Genomic DNA, 15,445 nt, shown 5'->3' with positions numbered 1-15,445 from the left:
GACATAATGATAGAGGACGGATCACAGCTCCAAATAGACAGGTTATGGGCCTCAATGTAAGGCCAGACCACGTTTCTCTGGGAGTATACTGGGTTAGCTGGAACATATACAAGGAGAAGGAAGGCCTTATTATAAACACATCCAGACAGATAAATTAGCCTCATGCCTCAGAATGGCCTGTAGCTGGAATAGCTGTTCAAACAAGGTACAAGAAGTATACATTAATAAAGCCAGAAATGAGAATGGACATGACCCATTACTTAACACAGCAATGCTCATGTTTGGTACCTATCTGTGGTGATTGATTCACAATTAGAACAGTGCTGGATAGGGAGCCCTCAGCAACCCATTGGGATGGAGTATTTAAGCAGGTGTGTGAGGGGCAAGGGTCGGTAAACATATGCCAGAAGATGACCAAGAAGAAGTTGACTACCAGGAGCTGCCAACACTGAGCTATCCTGCTGCTCATTAGCCACCTGACTGAATCGAATGAAGTTGAATTGTTCTATCTGTTATGGATCATGTGTCTATTCTATGTCGTTGTATTCTAATGTGAATGAAGGCTAACACCTCTCTGTGAACCAATAAGTGGCACTATTCACTGGTATTGGTCTATTATTGTCACTTGTACCGAGGTACAGTGAAAAACTTGTCTTGCATACCATTCGTACAGATCAATTCACTACACAGTGCATTGAGGTAGTACAGGGTAAAAAGAATAACAGAATACAGAGTAAAGTTTCACAGCTACGGGGAAGTGCAGTGCAGGTAGACAATAAGGTGCAAGGTCATAACAAGGTAGATTATGAGGTCAAGAGTCCATCTCATCGTATAAGGGAACCATTCAATAGTCTTATCACAGTGGGATAGAAGCTGTCCTTGAGCCTGGTGGTATATGCCCTCAGGCTCCTGTATCTTCTGCCTGATGGGAGAGGGGAGAAAACAAAATGTCCCGGGTGGATGGGGACTTTGTTTGTGCTGGCTGCTTTACCAAGGCAGCGGAAGTATAGACTGAGTCCATGGAGGGGAGGCTGGTTTCCGTGATGTGCTGAGCTGTATCCACAACTCTCTGCAGTTTCTTGCAGTCACAAGTTGCCATACCAAGCCATGATACATCCAGATAGGATGCTTTCTATGGTGCATCGATAAAAATTGGTGAGGGTCAAAGGGGACAAACCAAATTTCTTTAGCCTCCTGAGGAAGTAGAGGCACTGGTGAGCATTCAACAGACCTGTCTGGGTAATCTGTGTTTCCCAAGATAGAGTCACCCCCTTACAATGTTCAGTTACATCGAGGCTGATCTGCAATTCCAAACTACCAGTCTTGCCATGTGGTCATTAATATCCATACCCCAAAACACCTAACAATCTCAGTTCTGACTTGGGCTCAGCAACATTAAGTGAGAGGGAACTCCTTGACCTACCTTTGCTTGGTCAATAGTGTGTGACCATTTATCTTCCCCACACTCAATTCATCTGCCAGTCACTTCAATCTAACAGCATCTCTCTACAGTAATTTTCTCCCACATACAGTATTTACTCTGCCACCTAACTTAGTGTCATCACCAAACTTAAGTACATGTTGCTCATTTCTACATCCAAGCCTTTTATGACAGTAGTGAGAAACTCTGACCCCAGATCAGAACACTGGGAGGCATTGTAATCATAACCACACATACACAGAACAGAGAACAGAGGAGTATGGTACAGGAGTAGACATTTTGGCCCATGATGATGTGCCAAACTAATTAAAAGCCTAGTAAACTAGTTCCTTCTGCCTGCACAATGTCCATATCCCTCCATTCTCTGTATACTCATGTGCCTATCTCAGAGCCTTTTAAACACCTCTGACTCATTTGCCTCCACCACCACCCCTGACAGCACATTCCAGGCACCCACCACTCTCTGTGCAAAAAAACTTACCCTGCACATCTCCTTTGAACTTACCCCCATCTCACCTTAAATGCATGACATCTAGTATTAGACATTTCAACCCTGGGAAAAAGATACCAGCTGTCTACTCTATCTATGCCTCTCATAATCTTATAAACCTCTATCAGATCTCCCCTCAGTCTCTGTCGCTCCAGAGAAAACAACCCAAGTCTCACTTTATAGCACATGCCCTCTAATCCAGGTAGCATCCTGGTAAACCTCTTCTGCACCCTCGCTACAGCCTCCACATCCTTCCTGTAATGGGGTAACCAGAACTGAATGCAGTACTCCAGATGTGGCCTAACTAGAATTTCATAAAGCTGCAACATGACTTCCTGACACTTGAACTCAATGTTTCAACTAAAGCATGCCACGCACCTTCTTTACCAGCCTATCAACCTGTGCAGCCACTTTCAGGGAGGTATGGACTTGGACCTCAAGATCCCTCTGTACATCAGCACTGTTAAGGATCCTGCCATTAAACATCCTTGTACATTTGATCTCCGGAAGTGCAACACCTCACACTTGGCTGGATTAAACTCCAGCCATATGAGTACAATCCCACTCTTGCTGCTCAACCTGCTGAGTTCCTCCAGCAATTTGTTTGTTGCTCCAGATTTGGCATCTGCAGTCTCTTGAGTCTCCATTGCACTACTCCCTTCTTGTCTCCCACCCATTACCTGATTGACTTCTCATGCCTATGGGTTGCTTTCAGTTTCATGCACTCTCCTTTTAATTAGCCACTTCTTATGTGAAAATTGAATAACATCCATAAACCACATTAGTGACCTCAAAATATTCAAGAAGGATCATTAGGCATGGCTTTACAAATTCACACAGTCAAAAGAAGCTTTATTGCAGAATAAATGATGTACAGTGTCAATTCAGTTTAAATGATAAATAATTCTTATGGTTGATGTAATCTACTATGTAAATGAAATCGATCAAGAGGTTGTTGGTAATTAATGAACAATAAGGCAAAGCAAAATGATTTCAAAAGAGCAGACAGAATATACCTCTCTCACAATCACATACCTGTATTAAATGCTCATAACAGTCACAAATGAGTTGTTATTACTGGTTTCATGATATATCTCACAGGAATTCAGCACGAGATCTAACAATTATGTTTTCCTTTTGTCAGGTGGCTTAGAGAGGATTGTGATGGGTCCTTCTGTCATTTTAAATGTGTACACATTTGTTCTTTAATAAAACTATTCTCTTTAAAAAGGTGACAAATTTAATCTACAGTAGATAAATTCATTATTTCAACTACATTTTGATTTATGTCCTGAATCGCTTCATCCACTTAAGTAAAAAACTTACAAAATATTTCTGTCAGGTAGCATTAATTATTGCAGTCCCTTTGTGGTAATCTGATTTGACATATATTGAAGTGCTTCTCTCCTATCCCTCTCCTTCTTTACTAAGCCTGACTGGCTGTTCTTCCCCTATGACTCTGATTGGACCATAGGACCATAAGACCGAAGAGCAAAATTAGGCCATTCAGCCCATTGAGTCTGCTCTGCCATTCAGTCACAGTGGATTTATTTGTCTCTCTCAACCCCATTCTCCTGTCCTCTCCCCGTAACCTTTGACAGCCTTACAAACCAAGAACCTATCAACCTCCGCTTTAAATGTACCCAATGACACGGCCTCCACAGCCGTCTGTGACAACGAATTCCACAGATTCACCACCCTCTGGCTGAAGATTTTCCTCTTCATCTCAGTTCTAAAGTGCCATCCCTTTATTCTGAGGCTGTGCTCTCTGGTCCTAGACTCTCCCACTACTGGAAACATCCTCTCCACATTCACTCTATCCAGGCCTTTCAATATTCAGTGGGTTTCAATGAGATCCCCACTCATCCTTCTAAATTCTAGTGGGTACAGACCCAGAACCATCCAACAGTGCTCATGTATTAACCCTTCCACCCCTGGGATCATTCTCATAAACCTCCTCTGGACCCTCTCCAACACCAGCATATCCTTCCTTAGATATATGGCCCAAAACTGCTCACAATACTCCAAATGTGGTTTGACCAATGCCTTATAAAGCCTCAGCATTACATCCTTGCTTTTCTATTCTAGTCTGCTCGAAATGAGTGCTAACATTGCATTTGCCTTCCTTGGACTGCAAGAAACTGCAGAAAGTTGTGGATACAGCTCAGCACATCACAGAAACCAGCCTCTCCTCCATGGACTATGCCTGCACTTCTCGCTGCCTCGGTAAAGCAGCCAACATAATCAAAGGCCCCTCCCACCCCAGACATTCTCTCTTCTCCCCTCTCCCACCGGGCAGAAGATACAAAAGCCTGAAAGCACGTACCACCAAACTCATGGACAGCTTCTATCCCACTGTTATATAATTGAACATTGTATTATAGACTATTGAACAGTTCCCTAGTACAATAAGATGGACTCTTGAACTCACAATCCACCTCATAATGACCTTGCACCTTATTGTCTGCCTGCACTGCACTTTCTCTGTAACTGTGACACTTTATTCTGCATTCTGTATTGTTTCACATTGTACTGCCTCACTGCACTGTGTGATGAATTCATCTGTATGAATTTTCACCGTACCTCGGTACTAGCGACAATAATAAACCAATTCCAATTACTACTGACTCAATCTGCAAGTTAACCTTTAGGGAATCCTGCACTAGGACTCCCAAGTCCCTTTACACCTCTGATTTCTGAATTCTATCCCCGTTTAGAAAATAGTGTACATCTTTATTCCTTCTACCAAAGTGCATGACCGTACACTTCCTTACACTGTATTCCATCTGCCACTTCTTTGCCCATTCTCCCAATCTGTCCAAGTCCTTTTGCAGACTCCCTGCTTCCTCAACACTACCTGCCCCTCCGCCTATCTTTGTATCATCCGCAAATTTGGCCACAAAGCCATCAATTCCGTCATCCAGGTCATTAACATATACCGTGAAAAGTAGCGGACCCAACACCGACCCCTGCGGAACACCACTAGTCACTGGCAGCCAACAAGAAAAGTCCCCTTTATTCCCACTCTTTGCCTTCTGTCAGTCAGCCAATCTTCTATCCATGCTAGTACCTTTCCTGGAATTCCATGGGCTCCTATCTTGTTTAGCAGCCTCATGTGCGGCACCTTGTCAAAGGCCTTCTGAAAATCCAAGTAAACAACATCCACCGACTCTCCTTCATCTATCCTGCCTGTTACTTCCTCAAAGAATTCCTACAGATTTATCAGGCAAGATCTCCCCTAAAGGAAAACATGCTGACTTCGGCCTATGTTATCATGAGCTTCCAAGTACCCCGAAACCTCATCCTTAATAATGGACTCAGAAATATTACCAACCAATGAAGTCAGGCTAACCGGCCTATAATTTCCTGTCTTTTGCCTCCTGTTGTGAAACAGATTCGAGGTCTCGAAGGACAAGGACTCTGAACACAGTCTTAGAGATAAATGATTTTTTTACAAAGACAAACACAGGGAAAAGATAACGGGGGCAACACACACACATGCGCACTGGTGATAGAGAAAGTAGGAAAATCGCAACAAGGGTAGAATACACACACACACACACACACACACACCCCAAACTGGGTATAGACAATCAAGGAAAAGCAATACGATACCCGCCACCCCTTGACTCAGTGCAGGCACGGCTCTGTGCTACTGGGGATACTAACTTAGAACATTCCTAACCCTGTTGAAGTGCACACCTTACCAACGGGCTCTCCAGCGCTGTTCCACAGTTCCTCGGCCTGGGATGAAGCAGGGTGAATCCCTCGGAACAATCAAAGAGGATGAACCGGGCAAATGAGGCACTCTTTATAGTGCTGGAGGGCTGGGGGGTCCACTCCAGGTAGTTCAAAAAGGCCAATGACCCAGTGCCAGCAAGGACCAATGGATCACAAAAGGCCAATGGCTAGGTGTGCACTGATGGGTGGGGTGGAGCCAAACCTTGATTGACAGTGGTGTGTCTTTCGACCAGGTAATTGGCAGTGCTGTCACGTGACAGCCACGGCCCTCCACAGTGCAACCCACCCCTCGAAAGCTACACCACTCGCCAATCATGGTAATAACTATGACTAAGTCTAGAACTATGTGTCAGTGTACAGTACTAATGAAGGGCAGACATGCTCTTAATAACCTGGAAAGCACAGCATAATATACAGATAGCAATGAAAATGAGAGCAGCTGCCCAGTGGATGACAGTTGCCCACCATCCCCCAGAGACCCAAACAGCCACCAGTTTGCCCATGAGGTGTTGTGCTGGAGGAGCTGGTCCCTCGTTTTTTGAATTTTAGCCACTGAGTCTCCAATGTGAGCAGCCATTCGATTCTGCAGGGCGATCATCCTGACAACCATCAGCTCAATTGTCGTCCGCCTCAGGGTGTCTTCAGTACGTTGCAGTGCCACTGCCGTTTCATTGGCCAGCACCCCAAGCACGCTGGCCATATGGATGACCTCATGGGACAATTGGGCCGTGCCATACGTGGGAAAGGCTATCATCCAAAACCTCTCCACCTCTGTGATGGCCCTCTTGTCCCGGTGGCCGCTGTATGCCGGGTGCTCCCCAGGGTCATCTAGCGCGTGGATATAGGGCACCACAAACGCTGGAAAGCAGCAGCTGTACTAGCTCATGGGGAGCCACGGGTAGGCACGGTGGCCACAAATCCTGTGGGTCCCATTCAAAGTCCAGGGAGCCCCCAGCTTAGCAGCACCATCGGCAGTGGTCACTGAGGCACCTGGATACCAGTTTCGCTGGCAGTCACCATGGCCAACTGAAAGGTTGGAACTGTGCTCATTCGGGAGCCTGCACCAGCCTTCCTTAGGCTTGCTCAACGGCTGTGGAATGACCCTGAGAGTCAGTACTTGGGTGGAGATCAAATTGTAGGGAGGGAAATACCAGTTCCTGAAACACCCACCCCATTGGGGATCGCTGGATGAGATGTTATGTAATGGTAAGGGGAGTGGTGAGGGACTCCCATTCAGCACCCCCCAAACAGATATGCCAAACCCCACAGGAGCGAAAAGTCTGTGTAAACAGTTCATTTGAAAGTCACCCAGCGGGATCGGTGTGAGTGGCAGAGCTTCATTAGTGTGTGCTGGGGTTCGGACGCAAATCCAGCAGTCTGATTTATTAGTGGCGCTGGCAATTTCGTAGGTGACTCTGAGGAAGGTGTTGGCAGATGTCCCGATGCAGATCATCGCAGTGAACAGAAGGGATGACTGGAATAATGCCATTGTCCTGTTGGGGGGGGGTTAAGGAACAGGCTCATTCTCATCGGATCAGGTATTGGGTATGAAGACAGGACAGGTTAGTGTGACCCAGAATTGCAACCCAACGGGTGTCCCCAGGACCGCACGCGACAACTTATCCCTTCTGAAGGGGACCCTGTGGCTGTCGTACCCATACTCTCCCAGAGTCCTGGGTCTCGGGGGGGTTCGGTGTCTTCCAAGTCAGGAGGTGGGGAGTGCGCCAGATGGCGGACAGTGGGAACCCCCCTTGGCCAGTGGGCCATATATTCAGCTGGTCAATGGCCTGCTACAGCACGCTCGACCACCCCGCAGTGTGCAGGAGGGCGTTAGCATGCGTATTTTCTCTTTAAGCAGGCCGTTCATTCTCTCAATCAGGCCTGATGCCTGTGGGTGATAGGGTATATGGAACAGCCACAAGATCCATAGAACCATAGAACCATAGAACAATACAGCACAATACAGGCCCTTCGGCCCACCATGTTGTGCCGACCTTCAAACCACAGCTAAGACTATCTAACCCCTTCCTCCCACATATCTCTCTAACTTAAATTCCTCCATATGCTTATCTAACAATCTCTTGAACTTGTCCAATGTATCAGCCTCCACCACCACCACAGGCAGTGCATTCCATGCACCAACCACTCTCTGGGTGAAAAACCTCCCTCTGACATGTCCCTTGAACTTCCCACCCATTACCTTAAAGCTATGTCCTCTTGTTTTGAGCATTGGTGCCCTGGGAAAGAGGCGCTGGCTGTCCACTCTATCTATTCCTCTTAATATTTTGCATACCTCTATCATGTCTCCCCTCATCCTCCTTCTCTCCAAAGAGTAAAGCCCTAGCTCCCTTAGTCTCTCCACATAATCCATACTCTCCAAACCAGGCAGCATCCTGCTAAATCTCCTCTGCACTCTTTCCAACGCCTCCACATCCTTCCTATAATGAGGCGACCAGAACTGGACACAGTACTCTAAGTGTGGCCTAACCAGAGTTTTGTAAAGCTGCATCATCACTTCTCGGCTCTTAAACTTGATCCCACGACTTATGAAAGCTAACATCCCATAAACTTTCTTAACTACCCTCTCCACCTGCGAGGCAACCTTCAGTGATCTGTGGATATGAACCCCCAGATCCCTCTGCTTCCCTACACTGCCCAGAATCCTGCCATTTACCTTGTACTCCACGTTGGAGTTTGTCCTTCCAAAGTGTACCACCTCACACTTCTCCGGATTGAACTCCATCTGCCACTTGTCAGCCCAGCTCTGCATCCTATCAATATCCCTCTGTAAGCTTCGACAGCCCTCCACAATACCAACACCAATGACCTTTGTGTCATCTGCAGACTTGCTAACCCTGCCTTCCACCCCCTCATCTAAGTCGTTAATAAATATCACAAAAAGTAGAGGTCCCAGAACCGATCCCTGTGGGACACCACTAGTCACAGCCCTCTGATCCGAATGCACTCCCTCCACCACAACCCTCTGCTTTCTACAGGCAAGCCAATTCTGGATCCACACGGCCAAGCCTCCCTGGATCCCTTGGCCTCTGACCTTCTGAAGAAGCCTACCATGCGGAACCTTGTCAAACATCCATGTAGACCACATCTACTGCACTACCCTCATCAATCTTCCCGGTCACTTCCTCAAAGAACCCTATCAGGCTTGTGAGGCAAGATCTTCCCTTCACAAATCCATGCTAGCTGTCCCTAATCAGTCCATGATTCTCTGAATGCTCATAGATCCTATCTCTTAGAATTTTTTCTAGCAGCTTACCCACCACAGACATAAGGCTCACTGGCCTGTAATTCCCTGGACTATCCCTACTACCTTACTTGAATAAGGGGACAACATTCGCCACCCTCCAATCCTCCGTTACCATTCCCGTGGACAACGAAGACTCAAAGATCCTAACCAACGGTTCAGCAATCTCCTCCCTCGCCTCACGAAGCAGCCTGGGGAATATTCCGTCAGGCCCCGGGGACTTATCTGTCCTAATATTTTCTAACAACTCCAACACATCCTCTCTCTTAATATCTACATACGCTAGAACATTACCCTCACCAACGCTGTCCTCAGCATCATCAAGACCCCTCTCCTTGGTGAATACTGAAGAGAAGTATTCGTTGAGAACCTCACCCACTTCCACAGCTTCCAGGCACATCCTCCCACCTTTGTCCTTAATCGGACCTATCTTTACCCTAGCCATCCTTCTGTTCTTCACGTACAAGCAAAAAGCCTTGGGATTCTCCTTAACCCTTCTTGCCAAAGCCTTTTCATGTCCCCTTCTCGCTTTCCTCAGCCCTTTCTTAAGTTCCTTCCTATATTCCTCACGAGCCCTGTCCGATCATTGCTGCTTACACCTCATGTATGCTGCCTTCTGCTTCCTAACTAGTTGTTCCACCTCTCTTGTCACCCACGGTTCCTTCACCCTACCATTCCTTCTCTGCCTCACCAGGACAAATTTATCCCCAACATCCTGCATAAGATCCCTGAATATCGACCACATCTCCATAGTACATTTCTCTTCAAAAGTGTCACCCCAATTTACTCTCCCAAGTTCTCGTCTTATAGCCTCATAATTCGCCTTTCCCCAGTTAAATATCTTCCCATCCTCTTTGCTCCTATCCCTGTCCATGACAATTCTAAAGGTTATGGAGCAATGGTCACTGTCCCCCAAATGCTCACCCACCAATAGATCGGTCACCTGTCCTGGTTCATTACCTAAAACTAGATCTAATATGGCATTCCGTCTAGTCGGCCTGTCAACATACTGTGTCAGGAATCCGTCCTGGACACACTTAACAAACTGCGCCCCATCTGAACCCTTGGCACTAACTAGGTGCCAATCAATATTTGGAAAGTTGAAGTCTCCCATTATAATAACCCTGTTATTTTTGCATCTTTCCAAAAACTGCCTCCCAATCTGCTCCTCAGTATCCCTACTGCTACCGGGTGGCTATAGAATACTCCCAGGAGGGTAACTGCCCCTTTCTTATTCCTAACTTCCACCCATATTGACTCTAGAGAGGATCCTTCTACATTATCTACCCTTTCTGCAGCTGTAACTGTGTCCCTGACCAGTATCGCCACCCCTCCTCCTCTTCTCCTCCCCTCCCTATCCCTTTTAAAACACTGAAAACCAGGAATATTCAATATCCATTCCTGCCCCGATGTCAGCCATGTCTCTGTAATAGCCACAATATCATAGTCCCATGTACTAATCCAAGCTCTCAGTTCATCTCCCTTATTCCTGATATTTCTCACGTTGAAGTAAATGCACTTTAGCCCATCCGCCTTACTGCTTTTATAGCCTGTACTCTGCTTCTCCTTCGTCTAAGCCTCTCTGCCTGTCAGGTCTGACTTTTCCCCATCCCCTTCTTCCTCTGACCTACTCCACAAGTTACCATCACCCTCACAATCTAGTTTAAACCCTCCTGAACCACCCCAGCAAACCTGGCCGCAAAGATATTGGCCCCCCTCAGGTTCGGGTGCAACCCGTCCTCTCAGCACAGGTCCCACCTTCCCCTGAAGAGATCCCAATGATCCAAAAATCTAAAACCCTCCATCCTGCACCAACTTCTCAGCCGCACTCAGCAGCCCAGTTCTGGACTTTTGCCCCAGCAAAGTGTGAGCCTTGATTAGACTGTACCTCCCACGCGACTCCACAGATGGAGGAGAGGTGCTATTGTGGTGCTATTCTGGTCGGCCCTCTCACAGGGCAATGCCACCAGGACACTGGAGTATGTGTCCACCATCATCAGGGCGTACTGCTTTTTGTTTTGGCGTGGGAGCAGTCCGATATAGTCTACCTGCCATACGCGACCCACTCCCCTGCGGCGGATGTGACCCGGCGGCCCTGCTGGCCAACCTCGTGGCCTCACTTGCTGGCAGATGGGGCAATTAGCCACAGTGGTCTTACATTGGCCCAACATCAGAGCGACCCTGAATTGCTCTGCCCAACGCCATGTACCGTCAACCCCGAGGAGCCCGCTCTTGCGGTGTGCCCAGGCAGCTAACGCACTGAGGTCGGGTTCATCCAGGGAGGCAGTGGCGCGGCATATTTGAGCAGGCTGGTCCACAGCGGCATTATGTATAGCCGCCTCTGTATTTTTGTGGGTACGAGTATCCACGTGGTGGACCGAAATCTGAATGCAGGAAGCCTGATCCCAGATAAAACGCCAGTGTCCCTGTCCCCAGAGGGAGCGTCCATGAATTTCCCACCCCATTTCGTACCACTGGGCCATCCACACCGCCATACCATTGGCCACTGCCCAAGCGTCAGTATAAATGTGGACTGGCCCAGTGGTGTCCTGTAGGGTAAGCGCTACTGCTGCCAGCTCGGCAAGTTGACTGGACCCACCCGCTTCGTCTTTGGTCAAAGTTTTCCCCATGGTGGGATGAAGTGCTGCCGCTTTCCATTATTACTTTCCCCCTTTCCAGCGGCTGGAGCTGTCTGTGAACCTGGCGTGCAATTTTTGTTCGGGAGTGAGGGAGTCGAAGGGTACCATTTCACTTCACTATAGAGGACCTCTGGGCTTGGCCCTCTTTGTGGGTGGAATCGGGGGACTTGACCTAACACATTATGGGCAGGTGGGGGTGAAGGACAACAGGGCTGGTGCTGGTTTGGTGTTTGGTGGCGAGGAGCGCCAGGTAGCAGGCAAGCAGCTGGCGCTCGAAAGTACTGTAGCGAGCAGTGGCTTCAGGCAGAGATTTGGTCCAAAAGCCAAGCGGGACCTGTGCCCTTGGACCATCTGCCAGAGGCTCCATTTGGCAGCCGTCTCACTGGTGGAGACCTGTAACTCAAAAGGGACACCTGCCTGGCGGGGCGCCAGTGGCAGGCCTTGCTCAAGAACTTGCTTTGCTGTTTCAAAGGCAGCCTGTTGTTCGGGTCCCCATGAGAATGTGGCTTTCTTCCGAGAGACCCTATATAGAGTGGTCTAATGAGCGTGGTGAGGTGGGGTATATGCAGCCGCCAATAGCCTAGGAGGCCCACGAAGCTCTGGGTGTCAGTTTTATTTGAGGGGACAGCAAAATTCAAAATTTTATTCCTGGCAGCCTCGAGGATATGTCACTGGCCTGAGTGCCATTGTATCCCGAGGAACAGGACATTCTGGCTGGGGCCCTGTACCTTATCCATATTAATGACTCAGCCACCCCTCCCCTCTTCCCCCCCCCCCCCCCCCCGTTCCCTGAGGGAGGGGATTAACATATCAAGAGCCTCTGAGACAATGGTATCAGACAGTCCTTGTAGGAAGATGTCATCAATGTAATGGGCAGTTGACACCTCTGGGGGGAGTTGAATGCCTTGCAAATCCCTGGAGATTAAACCGTGACAAATGGTTGGACTGTGAATGTAGCCTTGGGGTAGATGGCAGTATGTATATTGTCTCCTGTCCCAGGCGAATGCAAATTAATCTTGGGAACTGTGATGGACGGGGATGAAAAAGAATGCATTGGCCAAATCCACCTCTGCATACCATGGTTTGTCTGGGTGCTCTGCAATACCCTCGACCAGAGTGACTATGACGGGCACAGTGGCAGTGAGAAGAGGTGCAGATTTGTTAAGGTGTCTGTAGTCCACCGTCATGCGCCACGTCCCATTCTTCTTGTGGATGGGCCAGACAGGGCTATTGAAGGGAGAGGCTGCGGGTCTGATGATGCCCTCCCGCAGCAAGACTTGGACGGCCTCAGTGATGTCTTGGTGCCCCCCCCCCCCCCCGGCACTCTGTACTGTCGGCTACCGATTGGGGGGAGAGGGGAACAACAACTGGTTCCCATTTGGCTGCCCCAACTACCACTGTAGCCCATGTGACTCCAAACGTAAACTTGCCCCGGCTGGTATGAAGAGACTGTCTGTTTAAGACATTGATTCCTGGGATGAACTCAGGCGAGGCCGCTATTAAAACAGTTACGGGTCGAGGAGGTTGGTTCCCGATGGCCATGCAGACCGTGACTTCCCTCATGGGCAAAAGGGAACCTCTCTATCTGCATCTGCGCCCCCTTCCACACAGCGGGGTTGCCCAGGATGATGGTGTGTTGGGTACCCATGTCGATGAGTGCCGTCCACCTCTGTACCTTCCCCTTTCCCCAATGTACCACTACGGGTATATGTGGCCTCAGGTCCCCCAGACAGGGGAGGGTGATGGAACAAACGCGCTGGGGACCCCGGCCTTCATCCTAAGGGAGGGGGGTGGAGGTCTGCCACCCCGTGGGTGAAGGTTCCTGCTGGCTGAGATGGGACATTTCCTGTCGTAGCAGGTCCCAGAGCTCAGCCCTGAGGGCAGGAGAGACTGTTTTGAGTGGGGGAGGGGCAGAGGCAGTGCCAGTGTTGGCGGAGGCAGCCCACATGGTCCGGCGGTTGGGGGCGCCTCCTGTCTCGGGCTTGGTCCTGGGGTGGTTGTGGGTCTTCCCCGACTGGATTTCCCCCCGCAGAGCTCTTTCCACCGCGCGTAAAGGGTGGAGGTTGGGACCCCATCCACGCTGGCGTGGTCCACCCCTGCGCGCAGCAGGTCCAGGTATAACTGTTTACACGTGAAACGAGGGGTTGTGTCTCCAGCCCTTGTCTCCATTCTATGGACCTGGGTGGGCGCCCCCCTGCTGCATGTACACTGGCCCTTCCAGGAGAGTGATGACATCCATACAGTCTTCCCACTAGCCGGTCCCATGAGGGGCAGGACCACTGGCCTCAACTCAGGGCGTGTGGTGGCGACCAGGTATCCCACTAGTGCACTGTCACTCCGGTATTTTCTAAAAACTCACGATCACTGGCCCTCTCATAAATGCCGGTCACCAGCGCTCATTCCTTAATGACCCTGGTGCCGTCACTGACCGTGCTCCGTTGCAATCACCACGGTAGCACAGAGGTTAGTGCGACGCTATTACAGCATCCAGCGATCGGGGTTCAATTCCCTTCGCTGTCTGTAAGGAGTTTGTACGTTCTCCCGTGTCTGCGTGGGTTTCCTCCAGGTGCTCCAGTTTCCTCCCACATTCCAAAGACGTATGGGTAGGTTAATTTGGGTTTAAAATGGGCGGCGCAGACTCATTGGGCTGGAAGGGCCTGTTACCACACTGTAAATAAAATATTTAAAAAATATATTAATAAATCCCATTCGAGGAGGGTAGGGTACCGGACCCTCATGGTGGTCACTACCCGATCCCACAGCGTAGTGTCATCCCAGGTCCCTCCCGGTGGCGCCCGCAGGACATTGTTAATGGTCTGTTGGTCAGACAAGCTCCGTAGGGCGCTTGCTTCCTGGTGAGAGAGGCTCACTTTGGGAGCCCCCTCATCCCACAGTCGGAGCAGCCATGTGGCCAGGTGCTCGCCTGGCCGCTGGCGGTACCGATCGCCAGCTGGGTCAGATCCTTGACGGAGAAAGCCCAGGTCTCCATAGTTTCGGAGGGACCACGGACACTTCCCCCTGCGGTGGTCTCATCCCCCATTCCCCTCCCTTCCGTGGCGGACCTGGAACCGCATGATGACAGGTTGAACATGCAGGGGTTTGGGTGCGTAGGAGGAGCGCAGGTGTGATGAGACCTAGGCTCCTCGGGCACCCCCTCCTCATCGTTATCCATCCATATGTCCCCATTCCCCAGCCATGCGTCCGGCTTGTCGCCACACCAGACCAGGGCTTGAATTTTGAGTGGGTCTGGCTATGAGCCGGACTGGCGGGCTGCCTGTGCCTGCTGCAGTTGAATCAGCCTGAAGGCGACCTCGGTACCTCTGGCCTCGAGGTCGTTGGCTCAGGTCTGGGCAGCCTGGACTACCTCCTGCAGCACACAGCAGCGCTGCTGGAGCACCTCTATCTCCATGTCTTTCTGGAGACATGTATCCTGTATATGGCCAGTAATCCTGACCTGGCATCTCAGGAGGGACACAAACAGCCAGAAGGCACCCCTTTGGCTCCCTTTGGCCTTGGGGAACCCTGACTTCTGGAGGAGGGCGACCAGATGGTGCCCCAGTTTCTCACCACGGGGGTCTAACTGCTCGGCCCAGTCCACTGGTTTACCGTGGTCCACAAGCATGCTGGCCAAGCTCCCAAATCCCTCACTCTCGTCAGTCCACCCAGGAATCCTATCCTCGGTGACTGTACTGGCTTTCTTGCCCCTATTCCAGAACATCCCTCCCCGCGTCTGTGTTCAGCCAAGACCTTTGAGACCCTGCTCGCAGCGCCAATTGTTGTGAAACAGATTTGAGGTCTCGAAGGACAAGGACTCTGAACACAGTCTTTAAGATAAATGATTTATTTACAAAGACAAAGCGGGGAAAAGGTAA

At 49.6% G+C, this 15,445-nt stretch overlaps 1 protein-coding gene across 1 annotated transcript in view; it reads right to left on the bottom strand.

Moving 5' to 3' along the window:
• LOC127567967 (interphotoreceptor matrix proteoglycan 1) overlaps nt 1-6,372 on the bottom strand; it is a 228,691-nt gene extending 222,319 nt beyond the window's left edge. The window contains exons 1-2 of the mRNA XM_052011209.1: nt 6,172-6,372; nt 5,639-5,698 (exon numbers count right to left, since the gene is read on the bottom strand). Of these exons, the coding sequence (XP_051867169.1) occupies nt 5,639-5,698; nt 6,172-6,372 (261 nt within the window). The remainder of the gene's footprint in view (nt 1-5,638; nt 5,699-6,171) is intronic.
• Nucleotides 6,373-15,445: the final 9,073 nt, after the last annotated feature.

The sequence above is a fragment of the Pristis pectinata genome, chromosome 3 (genome assembly GCF_009764475.1).
Source record: "Pristis pectinata isolate sPriPec2 chromosome 3, sPriPec2.1.pri, whole genome shotgun sequence".
Taxonomy (NCBI): Eukaryota; Metazoa; Chordata; class Chondrichthyes; order Rhinopristiformes; family Pristidae; genus Pristis; species Pristis pectinata.
This window is presented reverse-complemented; position numbering and strand designations above follow the sequence as displayed.